Here is a 15,453-nt window from a genome sequence, read left to right on the forward strand (position 1 = left end):
CCTAGAACACCTAGGATGCTATTTTGTCGTTGAATCAAATGTTATCATAATTAAAATGATTATTGAGATGTTTAAAACAGATAATGTGCGTGTTGGAGGGTCTGCCACCTCGTGACCTGAATCATAAACTTTAACAATTATCGTCTGTAAATAGGCCGCATATAGTTCACTCACGCTCTATTGCGCGTCTGCCATCTAGTGGCTTAAATATAAAAATAAAAACATGACATTGACGCCAGAGTATGGTATGGTAGGTATGGTGTGGGAGGTTTCTGTGCCCCCCCTACAGTTCATGCTCGCTCCCTATATTATGAAACTATTACCGTGCATGGTGCACGCCTAGCAGAAATTCCTGACCAGGTTCAGTGGCAAATAGTTACAATTGTCATTAGGTAAATTTATTTTAAAAATGGTAGAGTTGTGTTTTAATTAACGTTTGACAACAAGTTAGGTAGGTACCTACTCGATTTTATCTTAATATAGACCAGCCGATCTTAATCCGATTCTGGAAATTTTGACCGACAGATTTGAGTGTCTCTTGCGTTTTTGAAATGTCTTAGGAGTTTTTTTTTAAAGGTAAGCATTTGACCACAATCTCGCCTAATGGTAAATGCCGATGCAGTCTAGAATGGAACATGCTTACCTAAAAGATATCTCATTCACTCTCGATTTAAAAAGATCCAAGTAGTAGTGGACTGGGAATAGATTTGCAGGAAGTTAATTCCATTCCTTAGCCGTTCTGGTTACTAAGACGTCAAGCGTCTAGTACACATAGTTTCTGTTTATTAGATTTAACAATTGAAGCCTTGAATGTTTTAACATGCACCATAAACTGAAACATAAAAAAGCCATTACAGGTGAAATTGTACAACGAAGTTTAATAGTTGCGGACAGATTTGTATCGGTCAAAAAATTGTCTGGAGCTTATAATATGTGTCATCCACGAAGACGCGCGGATTTGTCAAATCTAACCTTTACTAATATGATAATAAGAGTAAAAGTACACGTCGTCGTGAATGACACGATCTATACATGTACCCCTAAGAATAATCAACTTTATATATCGCTATATCACAGTTACATAAAGATCTATTTTAGCTAAAACAGTAGGCAATTAGACTGACAATATCTTGGGAACGAGCAAAACTTACAGTTGTTAAGATAATTAAATTGTGACAAAACAATAGGTACTAAGTACAGTCACGGACTTTAATTGATAAGCCATTTAGGGTTGACTGTACATTAGACATTTCACACCGTTAGTTTTTAGAACTAAATTAGCTTAACCTTAAATTGATCCACAATCAAAGTCTGTGATCGTAATACCTATATTTTACAACATGAAAATATCACCGAAGACGTATAGTCCCCAAGTCCCCATACGCCTAATCTGCCCAAAAGTGAAACCGAAACATCGACGTAAGCGTGCGACGTTCGTGTTTTACGCTCAGCAACGCACACACGTATACAAAAATATTATATTATTCGGACTACAAATGATTTGTTTTAATTTATTGAGAAGATATAATTTAGATACATTCTAGATATTCATTACTGAATTCAAATTTAAAATTGATTTTGATTTTTATGTCTTTTAACTCCAAACCTAAATCGGTAATAAAAATTACGTTCCATGAACTCATATTCCACGTGTCGTTTCATAGTAAATAAAAGTTGTTTAGTATGATTAGGCATCATACTTATCGACCGAAGCGTAGCGAATGTCTTAGTTTTAACTCAGGCAAAATGCCTTCGTATGTCCGGAAGTTCTTCTCTATAGGTCGCAATTCAAGGCGCTCCCCGCGGTTTACATCGATTTTTAACTAGTTTTGAGTCGTTACTCCTACATTTGCAGTATAGATAGAACTATAAGACAAACGGCTATCGGTTCTTTAATCTTTTGTCTCCATTCTGGTCTGCCGGATTTTGAAAGAAATGAACACTCCTTTTCTTATATATTTTTTAAACATTGTCTGTTCGATGGCGTACGTAACGTATTTTTATTATTAAATGCGTTTTACATATATAAAAGCCTGAAAGTTTGATCGTGCTATGTATATCGTGCCTAATCGTGCTAGGCAGTCTTCAAATTGGATGCGGATTTTCACGCCACTCCTGTGTGCGAGCGGGACATCTCTATACACGCGCATAGCACTGTCTCGCTCACACACAGGCGTGCAGAGGGCCTAGCCAAGATTACAATCGTTCGCAGAATACGAAACGAAACGCCAAGAAAAACGTAAATAACTTATGGAAATTATAGCGTTTCGTTTCGTTTTCAGTAAATCAGCATCATGATGACCGCGTAACATCTGCCATTGTACGAAATATTATTTAATCGAATACTTCCAACAATTCGCAAGATGGCGTAACGTGTTTTATCTTCAGTCTTCATTACATTGTATTATGAGCATTTGCCTCAGATAACCAGGATAACATGAACCATAGATACAAAATGTTGCCCAAAGTTATAACTTCTGCATAAATATAGGTATGATAATACTATTATTTATTCAGTGATATAATAGTGAACCCCCCTATAATGGAACAGGCACCAGTAATGGGTTGGTATGGACAAATCCTGTAAAACAAGTATTTACCATAAGTTTTTAATCACTGGCAGCATTTTACCATAAACAAGAGCCAAAGAGCTGCTTAAGTTCAATTTTTCATTGATATTTGATAGTTTGAAAATTAATGGCGCCATACATCCCATGACTGGAGCAAAAAACCATAGTTTTAATTGGTTAATAATATTGCAACCAATTGCAGTAGCTTTCATTAAATACATAGAAAACATAAAGGATGAATTGGACATTCAACTTTTAAAGCATAAAGCGGTAAAAATTTGACAGATGTCGGTGAAATATTAAAAAAACTCCAAATTTTCTCTTAAATGTCCCATGATTGGTGCCGTTAACATAGGTAAGTATTTATCTAGTAATGACAACAAAGAAACACATAAAATAAGTACAAACAAAAATAATCATATACTAGATTTTATTGAAATTAATATCAGATTTATGAAAATTAAATAAAATTTAGAATTAGTAGTAATACACACTCGACTCGACTTCGACACACGTAGGTTTTTTTTTATACTACGTCGGTGGCAAACAAGCATACGGCCTGCCTGATGGTAAGCAGTATCCGTAGCCTATGTACGCCTGCAACTCCAGAGGAGTTACATGCGCGTTGCCGACCCTAACCCCCTCCCACCCTCGTTGAGCTCTGGCAACCTTACTCACCGGCAGGAACACAACACTATGAGTAGGGTCTAGTGTTATTTGGCTGCGATTTTCTGTAAGGTGTGCTCTAGATCTGGAATGACATCCGCTGTGCTGTGCCCTACCACACAGAGCGAGATGACATTCACAGTGCCCATACCTCTCTTGTGGACGTAGTTTAAGGACATACCCGGGTCCAAAGGTATCAATTTATAAAAAAATATGTTAATGTACCTCTCCTGATCACTGAATGGATTCCTCCTGTGTTCCGTTTATGGAACTAAGTAAGAAACTATCGATTAAATTACTTTTATCTAATTAAATATAAAATTGCCGATCCAAAAAATAAGCTATACTTATTAGAATAATTCAAATACGAATGAACACAATGTCAACTAACATTTATGTAAACTGGTATGCCTACATTGCCTACATACGTAGCAACAATGACTGCACCTAATCAAATTATCTTAAGTGATAAGGACGCAGCTATCTTTTAGAATACATTTTTTTGGAAACATCTCATATTTTGTATAGGAATCGAAAAATTTTCTTTCCTTTGTTTACTTTGAAATTTCTGGGAACTTTGCCAACTTTCACACTTGTCAAACGATGATGCTGCCTCTGTACGCGATAGGAATGACATTACCTTACATTACAATTCTTCAAAAATGGACCAATCGACCAATAATAACTGGTATAAAATGATCCCTGACTACGAATAGTTATTACAAACCTGGAGCTCAACTTATACTAGACAATGGTGTTTTATTAATAACGCATGGGATAATTTCACTTGATATACAATACACATAGTTACGTCATAATCAACATTGTTGTCGTATTAACAGAATTTATGGGTTTTAATTTGGATTAAGTAAGAAGTATCATAAAAGTTGTAAAGTGCTGAAGCATATTACGTACGTAGGTTTCCTTTTTTTACTGGCAACATATATTAAGAAAAAAAAACGCTTACTAATACATTGAAAATTAAAACTACGTTCTCTAGACCTTCATATAAAATGAAAAAGTTACTTGCATTGTGTTCTCAAACTGTCATCCAAGCTTAGAGAAAATGTACAGTTATTGATATTACCTATTTTCTGTCAAGTATCGACGAATGTTATCATTATAATGATGTAAACGGCAAATAGTATTTCCTATAACATGACCGATAATTTCGTCCACTTCATCACCCGGCTCGTTGGTCTAGGGGTATGATTTTCGCTTAGGGTGCGAGAGGTCCCGGGTTCAAATCCCGGACGAGCCCAACTCACTTTTTGCTTTTTAGTTGTAAATTAGGTTTTATTTTATCTTATTTTATTTGGTAAGTAGTTATTCTCTCTCTCTCATGTGATTGTCATTTTCTTAAATAATTCTTGCTTAAGAGATTAGACTTAGGATTTTAATAAAAGTATTACTTATGCCTTTTTCAAACATAAATAAATGTATGAAAAAAATAGTAAGATATGGATGTAAAAGGTGTAAAATATGGATTTTATTTAAAATGTTGTCATTAATAAGCCACATTTTCAAAAACGGAAAAAACTAGGTAGGTATATTTTAATTAAGTTTTACTACTTACAAATTACAAATTTAATTGACCGTGCGTTAGCGAAGGTCTACGTTTCAGATTCCATAATTTAAAAAAAATCTGCCTTTACGTTTCTTGGAAAATTTTCCCAACGGCAGATCAAAAATACAACGGCAGAACAATAAATGACTCAAGTGACTAAGTGATAACACTAATCGAAGTAAGTATTTTTTAATTATACATTTTTTAAGCTTATTGCTTGGTCTACAGATCACAGAACCACTTTTATTGGTTGGTGGTAGTATTTGGAATGAAATTTAAATAATGAGTTTCTTATTATTTGCAAAATTTTATCTTTTTTATACAAAAAAAAAATTAATTGTAATCCTTCAATTTGCATAATAACATTTTATAATTTTATAATGCTCATTAATTTAAATAATATTATAATAATTCAATACTTGTGATACGCGGCTATCTAATATACGAATTATATAAATCTTTGCTAATATACAAGCACCGTCTCGTCGAAGCGTAGCGTAGTAGCGACATCTGTCGGACTTCGAAAGTAACCATTCAAATATTTCTTGTCATTAAATATAGATGGCGCTATTGTAGATTGGCATGCCCATCTTTTTGTGTAAAATTGATGTAAAAGTATGCAATTATAATTAATAATGTCTTCGGCTGCCGCGACAGTTACTCATGAAACTATGGAAACTGATTAAATCGCGTATAATGAATTTAAAATATATTCCGACATTTCGAACCCTTTGCACCAGCGCTCACCAAATGGCGGCCCGCGGTCCAGATCCGGACCTATATTATAATTTTACTTATTTAATAAGTAGCTCAAGTAGAAACGGACCGCGATGGTCATTGTATTTTAAGAACCAGACCTCTGAAGAAAGTTATTGGTGACCCCTGCTTTACACCATTCGTCGTCAACGGGTGACGTCGAAACGTCGGGATGTAATTCAATTCAATTCAATGTATTTATTTCAGACACCAGAGTCCATAAAAGTGTGAGTATTACGAGTACTTTAATTTAGGAAGCCTACATGCTACAAATATATTCAAGTAATAAATTAATAATCAAATTTTAACTTCATTTTACACGATTTAATACGATTCTATTGTTTTATTTCATGCAAGTATTATGTATTTTATGTAAGTTCATGTGTATTATGTATTGGTTGGTTCAGTTGGTTGGTTATAAAATTATAACGATTCGATATACCTGTCGCGTCGAATGATGATCCCTAGTGTTCATTAAGGTTCCGTAGTCAACTAGGAACCCTTATAGTTTCGCCATGTCCGTCTCTGTTTGTCTGTCCGAGGCTTTGCTCCGTGGTCGTTAATAGTGCTATAAAGCTGCTATTTGGCATGAATATAAATCATGAAATCATGAAGTCGTAAAATAAAATAATTCTTTGTTTTAGCGGGTACTCCCCAACATGTTAAGTGGGGATGTCATTATTTTCGCTTGAACCCTATAGTGTAGGGTATCGCTCGATAGGTCTTTCAAAACGATGATATTTTTTTGATAAAGTGTATATTTTCGGAAATAATCGCTCCGAAAGAAAAAAGTGTCCCCCCGCCCCTCTTACTTTTGAACTATGGGTCCAAAAAAAAGTGGAAATACAGCTAAAGAAAGACGTTAAATGAAAACTACCTATAGCGCATATGATAAGTTAATCTGTTTTGAGTTACCGCAGAAAGTCTCCCTTTCATAGTAAAAAGACGTACATACAGCCACACAAACGTTATTACAACATCAAATGGGTTTTTAACGTTACTTGGCATTATTCATGGAAATAAAGTCATGAAATAATCATGTCCATACATGATATTAAGTAATTAGATACTGATTATGCAAATGTGCCTTGTCTTATTTGGTTTCCCCGCGTTCGATATTAAAAGTAGGGTGTTTAACTCGGGTGAAGCACCCATTCTATCACGATTTCATCCCTTGGTTACCTGTATCTTTAGGTATTTAAAAAAAGGTAAACAAAATCTACCCTCAAATGGTTAAGGCAGCTGAGGGTAGATGAAAACATTACATGATCAAATAATGAAGGTTTAAAGTCAGGTCGTTCAGTGACAGATCCAGGTGGTTTTGTATTTGGTTGGTTAACCAATAAATATTAAAACTACCCGAAAATGTACAAATTTAATTGTTTGTTTACCTTTTTTTAAATACCTAAAGATACAGACTATAATAGCTCCCACACATCGGACCACACATGAGCATGTCGGGCCACACGCTCTTGTTTTTATATGGAGTAGCTATTACGTAAAATGTTTGTAGTAATTTTCTGGAAGTTTAGTAGGTACATTCATTTATTTAGAAATGTAACATATAAGTAATGAAAATACGGTAATAACATTTTCCTTCAATTATTTTTTAAATAATGCTCAACTTCAAGATATTTCAAGAATACTGTCATAGGGACATATGTAGCCCGGATTTTTGGGTGCGGAACTGATTTAGTGAGTTTATAAATATGTTTATTATAAAATAGTTATCAAACTATGAATAAAAAATAGGTAGTACCCAAACGGCTTAGAAATGTTCAAACAATTTATTTTTTAGTTTTTTGGCTAGTGTAGCCCAAAAATCCGGGATATGCATAGAGACCGTCATCATTCGACATGAGAGGGCGTTGGTTATAAAATTCTAACTACACTGTACGCTTATAAAGATTGTACTAAGACTATTTTTTGCGTAGTAACAAAAAGTTTAGCTTTTTCTAGTAACTAGGCGATGATAATAAACTGCAAGAATATTACAAAGGATTAAAGGGCATGCATGCACTATGATTGGTCTTGCTTGAACAGGTATAGTGAAACTTTTCCATTTTACATTCAAGCGATATTCAACCTTATTTTAATAACAATAAGACTTAGTTACAATAATGTTTTCCTTGCTTTATCAAAGCACCTGAACTAACTTATGTAACTTGTAACCTAATTTGTTGAAAAATATGTGAGATAAATGTAAGGCTATCAAGTTAGGTCACACTGTAGGGGATATAAGCGAATCTGCGGAGACTTGGAGTCAGTGTGTCCCGGAGATTCAACGGTACTGGTAAGTAAGAAAACTTGAATATTCTTTTATTTACGTCTTAATTTTATTTTTTTATTTATTTATTACACAATAATATAATTATATAATCTAATAGTATGTGTTCTTCTTTATGTGTTGTATTATTTGTACTGTTTCTGTATTGAGGTGTGCAATAAAGTATATTTGTATTGTATTGTATTGTATTGTAATATTTTTACACAATTATATAATGTTAATTACTTTTCTATATATAAAATAATGAAATAAACTACTTTGTTTTCTGAAGTTGAAGAAAGGAAATTGTCATTTGTTTTACAAGGGGGCGAATATTAGAAAATAAATCAAAATGAAATATTTATTATTCAAAATTGATCATTTAAAAGTCTATTCCACTCCAACACGAGGAAACAACTCAAAATTTGCATTGAATTAGGTATTATGCCAATTTTGACAATAAAATGCAACTTTCTCATCAGTTATTGAAGAATAAAGGGGGCCTTTACGAAATAGTATGGTGAAAAGCCGGTTTTTAGATTGTTTACTAACTATGTAATGATATTTTTCCTAATAGTTTTCCCTAGTCATTTTGATTTTAAGTCCGATTTTTTATTTTTTTTTAAATATTAATAGAAGCGTAAAATACAATTTTATGGCCTCGTTATAACTGAAACATACATATTTTTGTTCAGTATAAATAAACTTCAAAATTTGTGACTAGGTACCGTAATGTTTTGTCGATGATATAAAATTACCTTATTAAATTTTTGAAAAGCCAAACGCATCATGCCAAATGCTCCAAACTTTCAAGACGGACTCGTATTTTAATTTAACTTAGTATTCGTTTTTAGTTTTATTTAATAGGTTTAGTTTATTTTTATTATTATTTGTAAATCTTAGTAATATTTTATAACGATACCTAAATGGTTTAATTTTTGATTAGTTGTAAAAACACCTAAAATTAAAGTTTCTTCAAACAAACTTGACATACTTGGTTGTCGCTGCGCTCAATTAAATCTTAAATTAATATAAATAAATTAATATACGTTACATAGAATACGTTTAATGTCTTCTGGTAATTTGATACTTTTAGTATATTAACATAACTTGTATGAAGGGCTATACTTTCATTATATGTTTTTTGCATAAACAATTAATGTAATATAATATGAATATTATTGGACCAATAAATTATTATTTATTAAACTTTAACTAAATGCTTTACGAATTATAGGATTTTTATTGATCGTTAGGTATATCACCAAATTGGATTGGAATTGGATTGGGTCACTGCTTAGGATTCTTTTTTATTATTATTAGAACACAATTTTTATTTACATTTAATCGTAACAATTTCTTTATACGAACATTAAGATAATTTACCGCTCAGTTCTGCTGGGCTGATAATAAATGTATGGAAATTACGAGACACTGTTTTATTCTATTAAGATCGAAAGAGCTCATGATTCTGAGTAGAAATAACATCAAACATATTCCCAAATTGGATAAATTGCACTGCGCAACTTGAAATAAAATGGATTAGCTGTTCCAGGAAATATCGGTACGATTGTAATATCATCACTCAAGGGCTATTCGACTTTATTAATAATAAGTATTATAATTTAGAGTTGATTTGTTTAACAGTAAATTTTAACTGAAATGCACCCGCTTCATTATTTTTGCGAGATTTTCACCCATAAAAAACCGCTCATGACTCCTTTCCTTACTTACTTTTTTTCCCAGACTCCACAATGAAGTTCGCAATCCTCGCAGCCCTTGTCGCTCTGGCCGTCGCTGCGCCCCCCAGCAACGACGAGCAGCTCATCATCACCAAAAAGTTCTACCCCGACTCCTTCGCCGTCTACACCGGCCAACACGACATCGTCGACATCGTTGTACCCCTCAACCAGATCAATTACTCCGAAGATAGCAACGAAGACACTGACGCAACCACGCTTACTGTCTTCTTCGTTGAAGCTGATGTTAAAGACGATGGAACTTACGCCTACCAAGGATTGTACAGCTACAGGAACGGCGTAACCAAGAAGGTGCTCCCAAACGGACAGTGCACAACTTACGCTAAGAACAAGATTGTCTACTTCGGCGCTAGCGACGGCATCTACAGGTACAACGAACAAGACCAGACTGCGACCAGATATGGTACCGTTACTGAGAGCGTCATCAGAATGGCTGTTGATACTGAACATGCTAACGTATATTACTTAACATCAAACTACGTTATGTACAAATATGATGAAGGTGAGAGGGTGGCTACTCCAGTTGAAGCAGTTAAGAACGCCAGAGACATGGTCTTTGATTACGACGGTATCATGTTCTTCTACGACGGAAACAACCAGTTTTACACTTACAACGGCCAGCGTGTCCTTAAAATCGAGGGTCTCCCGGCGAACCCTACTAACGTAGCACTCATCAGGCCTCCAGTTTTGATCAACCAGGCTTTCGCTGTTATTGATGGCCGTCTTTATGAGTTGAACGTGGATGGTACCAGCGAGATGGCACCAATTAAGTTCCAGGCTCAACCTACCGCGTACGCCCCGGACACCATTCTGTACCAATACTATGCTTACAAGCAGAGAATGTACTTGTACAACCTGGTTACTCTGTTCGATGATAAGAACATTGACGAACTGAATGAGTTCTTTGAAGATAAGCAGGAACAGATCAACGCTTACAAGAACACGAAAGTTTCTAGCCGTTTGTAAATCGTTTTGTCTGAATGTCTGAATAAAGCTGTGCTATGATTTATGCTTGTTGCTTTATTATTGTTACTCCGTAGGTACTCACACATCGTACTTATTGTATACACCTAATAATAGTTGAATCAGTTAAAAATTAGGTCAACCAAAATATGTTGCTAAAAGTCCTCAACGAGGCTATTACATACATCTCGGTAGAATGTGTAATAGAATGTTGTTCAGTAAAGACTAAATGCCTATCGGCGTTCATATCTACAAAGGAACCCTAGTCATTGACATATAGATCTAAGGGCCTTACGGAAACTAAGAATGGTGCTCGTTCAGTGGTATCACCCACGAATTCGAGCCAATCGTGCTGTCTAACGCAACTTGTTGTGACCAATCGCGCGCGTGATGCGAACTCATCAACCAATGGCGTTGTTGCGTTAGACTGTACGATTGGCTCGAATTCGTGTGCGTGATACCGCGGTACTGGCCCATTCTTATTGCCCGAAAGGCCCGTCCTTAGATATATGTCAATGACCCTAGCTAGGAATAATAGTATGCAACGTGTTCATGAGGAACCCGAAAGATTTTAAATGTAGGTATTTCTGATCATATTTAAAGACTAAATTGTCCTATAAGCTTGTTTAGAGTTTTTCGTAGTTAATACCAATTTAAAAAAAACCTTTTTACTGTTACTAAGTGCAAAACGCCTTTTTGATGTTGCCACTATGGGGGCTAGCCTAAATATTACTACGCGGAATTAACCTAAACTCATAATATATTTTCCTTTTTTTTTGTCCCATTAACGCGTGGTTAAATATTTTCGTGTTCCTCATGAGCAACGTCAATGAAACAGTAGACCTATAGGTAATATTTTTGCACAGCAATAATATAGTCGGCTGCAAAAGTGTATTGCATTGTATTTCTAATTATTAAATACTGCGGAATGGAGTATCGAGACAAACCATTGTGGTTTAACGATACTTTTTGATCAAATATTCTGTAATTGTGATTTATCTGTAATAAAAAAAAAAAAAAAAAATAAATAAACACTCCATCATTCCGATCAAATGCTAATTGTGATTTAAATTCTCCCCTACCTTCACGATTCCGTAATAAGTCTCAGTTCACTTTTTAACTTCATCATTATGTATTAACTTACTTTGAATGCATTTGACACTTATGAGATAGTTGGTTACCTAATGTTCATTCATGGTGTAAAATATCGTAACCAGAGAAAGGCCGGTCAAGTGCCAGTTCATTTAACTCGCGCTTCGAGGGTTTCGTACAAACTTTCCATTACCTCTTGTAACTTTAAGCAGAAAAGACTTTTGACTAAAAGTATACTAAGCAGAATTGTGCACGGCGCCATCTCTCGGAAAATTGCGTAACTAATTTGCGCGACCTGTATTTATGTTGGTTTTTCAAGGATAATTCTTTATCGTGTGAATCGATTATAACAATTATTATTTTATTAGAAAAAAGGTGTTTATAGTGTTATCTCATAGAAATCTTAAGTGTAAACAAAATGGCAAATTAAATTGGAAAATGTTTTATTTATTTTATTAATTAATAATTTTATTATGCTTATTAATTTAAATAATATTATAATAAACTCGTGATACGCGGCTATCTAATATATAAGCACCGTCTCGTTGAAGCGTAGCATAGTAGCGACATCTGTCGGAGTTCGAAAGTAACCATTCAAATATTTCTTGTAATGTTATATCCCACCAAAAACATTTTCATGTAAAATGTAGCTAAGACGAGACCATAAGGCTCGCACTGTCAAAAAGTTATCAGATCTCTTGTGGAGCCAAGCTTCTAACTCTACAAGCCCTATCTTCACTCACTCTACACCTTAGTCAGCATATATGGCTTGGCCATACATGCTGACTAAGGTGTAGAGTGTATACAAGAGATCTGATAACTTTTTGACAGTGCGAGCCTTATTTCTCGTCTTGGCTACATTTTACATGAATTTTTTTTGCTGAGATTTCATTTATTTTTTCTATCCTCTGTATCCTCTGTATTCAAATCACAATTTTATTAAATGATTACAAATTTGATGGATTTCTTTTTGTAAGTCACTTATGACAATATTTCATCCTCTAATTGAAAGGGTTGGGGGTGATTTCCTATTAAAAATCCTGAAATATTCCCCATATAAAATTCAACCCCGTTTAAACCCCGAACGCCCTTTTTCAGCCCCTTTTCACCCTTACGGGGTGCTTTTGGGATTGAAGACTATTTTTCATCCTTCCCCATAACAAAAACTATCTACATGCCAAATTTCAAATAAATTGGTTCTGCGGTTATTGATTCCCCATACAAATTTCCACCCAAGGGGTATTTTCATCCCCTTAGGGGTAAAAAAATCTCAAGTTTATGATTTTTTTTGTGTACACAAACAATATAATACTATCTTACATACCAAATTTCCGCATCCTAGTACATCAGGAAGTCCCCTAAAGGTTTTGACGATGATCAGTGAGTGAATGAGTCAGTGACGAAATCGGGGTTAATTAAATATGCATAAAATCTGAAGTATGAGAGCTATGCATTTTAATTTTTTTACGCGTAATACGTCCACTATTGATATTATATTCCGGTATTTGTTTATCTGATTTTGATATCCAAACCCATTTTATGAGGGTTCAAAAAAACGACGAAGCGCTTCGAGAAAAGGTAGGTAGGTAGGTAGGCTTCCTTTTGCTCGTCTTGGCGGGGGCACTCCCGTGCTCCCAGATAGATGGCGTTATTGTAGATTAGCTTGCCCTGCTTTTTGTGTAAAATTGAAATAAAAGTATGCAAATTGCAAGTATAATTAATAATGACTTCAGCTACCGCGATAGTTACTCATAAAATAAAACTAGGGAAACGGATTAAATTGCATATATGATTTTTAAAATACACTCCGACGTTTCGAAACCAAGGGGTCACCAAATGGCGGACCGCGGTCCGGACCTGGACCTATATTATATATTTACTTATTTAATAACTCTAGTAGAAACGGGCCGCGATGGTCATTTTATTTTAAGAACTGGACCCCTGAATAAACTAATTGGTAACCCCTGCTTTTCACCATTCGTCGTCAACGGGTGACTTCGAAACGTCGGAATGTATTTCGATTCAATATATTTATTTCAGACTCCTGAGTCCATAAAAGTGTTAGTATTACAAGTACTTTCATTTAGGTGGCCTAAATGCAAAAAAATATTCAAATAACAAATTTTAAATTCATTTTACAAGATTTAATACGATACTATAGTTTTATTTCATGAAAGTATTATGTATTTTATGCAAGTTCATGTGTATTATGTATTGGTTGGTTATACAATTATAACTATTCGATATATTTATTTGTATTTGCTATGCCCCTACGTTTGTTATTTAAATTTTTTTAATTATTGTAAAAATAAAATAATAATTATTATTAAGTCTATATACGTCCCACTAATGGGCACCGGCCTCCTCTCATGCGAGAGGGCACATCATGAGGGGGAGGGTATTGTAAAAACAGGAGAGAAAAACGATTTCATACAAATTTTTAAATGTTCCTAACTCTCATAATAATGCTCCTAACTCTCATAATAATTAAAAAATCGACGGGCACAGGTGAGGTTGATATACAACAAATTGTGTAAAAATATTTTCAATAATGTTAATATCCAGAGAGGAAAATGAGGACTACGTTTGTATGAAAAGACGGTTTCGAACGGGTTTTCCACTTTCGTCTTAAACGTTATTACGATATTCAATGGGATTTTAAAGTGATTTGGCACTATCCATGGAAATAAAGTAAAATATACGATCTAGATTGCTTATTTTACTCATTCAATTGATATTTAATATTTAAATTTTAATAACAGCTAAGTATGTTGTTTGTATGAGTAATGCCGTTAACTACCTACCTATATTGGCAGTTTTAGAACGAAAAAGTAAAAAAAAAATAAGTAAGAAAGAAGCAATCACGCTGATTTTAAAATATTAACGAACAAATCATTTTAAAATTACTGCAGTTTGCTAAAATATGTGTTTTTGCATCATAACTATCTAAATGTTTTTCGCTTTGGGTAATTTTATCTCTCGACATTTTTTAAATTATTAATTACAAGATTTTTCAAGAATATTGTAGGTATTAACCTCGGATTTTTGGGTGCAGAATAGTACATTACGATACAAGTGCGAAAAATAGGAAATTCGAAACGAGTGGTGATAAATTAAAACACGACCGAAGGGAGTGTTTTAAATCGACACGAGTTGCGAATTACCTATTCGCACATGTATCGTACAACGTTTTACAGTACATATGGCCCTTTAAATGTTCGACACAGTAACGTAATATGCTACTTCTCGCACTAGTGCTATAAAGTAGCCCCATATGTACTGTAAATGATTTTGTGAGCTTATAAATTAGTTTATTGTAAAATAGTTATCAAACTATTAATAGAAATTAGAAATGCTTGAACAGTTTCTTTTTTACAGTTTTTATCTAGTTTTTGGCTGGTGCAATCCAAAAATCTGGGTTTTTTATGCATAGGGGCCATCATACGCCCGTTGGTTATAAGATTCTTACTACATTGTACGCTTATAAAGATTGTACTAAGACATTTTTTTTTGCGTAGTAACAATGTAAGTTTAGCTTTTTTTTATTAACTAGGTGATAACAAGAAACTTCAAGAAGATTACAAAGGATTAAAGGGCATGCATGCACTGTGATTGGTCTTGAACATGAACAGGTATTATTAGTGAAACTTTTCCATTTTACATTCAAGCGATATTCAACCTTAAATAAGACTGAGTTACAATAATGTTTTCCTCGCTTTATCAAAGCACCTGAACTAACTTATGTATGTACCTGGTAACCTAATTTGTTGAAAAATATGTGAGATAAATGTTAGGCTATCAAGTTAGGTCACA

General features: G+C 34.1%; 1 protein-coding gene and 1 non-coding gene across 2 annotated transcripts; both read left to right on the top strand.

The window, feature by feature from the left end:
- The first annotated feature begins 4,425 nt into the window (after positions 1 to 4,425).
- Positions 4,426 to 4,497, top strand: Trnap-agg (transfer RNA proline (anticodon AGG)). The gene has a single exon. It is a non-coding gene; the product is annotated as a tRNA-Pro (tRNA).
- A 3,259-nt stretch (positions 4,498 to 7,756) lies between these two features.
- Positions 7,757 to 10,594, top strand: LOC133531125 (uncharacterized). Its single transcript, XM_061869244.1, has 2 exons — positions 7,757 to 7,852; positions 9,572 to 10,594. The coding sequence occupies exon 2, from the start codon at positions 9,580 to 9,582 to the stop codon at positions 10,549 to 10,551; it is 972 nt and encodes a 323-aa protein (XP_061725228.1). The 5' UTR covers positions 7,757 to 7,852; positions 9,572 to 9,579; the 3' UTR covers positions 10,552 to 10,594.
- The last annotated feature ends 4,859 nt before the right edge of the window (positions 10,595 to 15,453 follow it).

The sequence above is a fragment of the Cydia pomonella genome, chromosome 24, assembly GCF_033807575.1.
Source record: "Cydia pomonella isolate Wapato2018A chromosome 24, ilCydPomo1, whole genome shotgun sequence".
NCBI lineage: Eukaryota > Metazoa > Arthropoda > Insecta > Lepidoptera > Tortricidae > Cydia > Cydia pomonella.

Coding starts and splice junctions, on each gene's coding strand:
- LOC133531125 (XM_061869244.1), top strand. CDS start 9,580: ATGAAGTTCGCAATCCTCGCAGCCCTTGTCGCTCTGGCCGTCGCTGCG.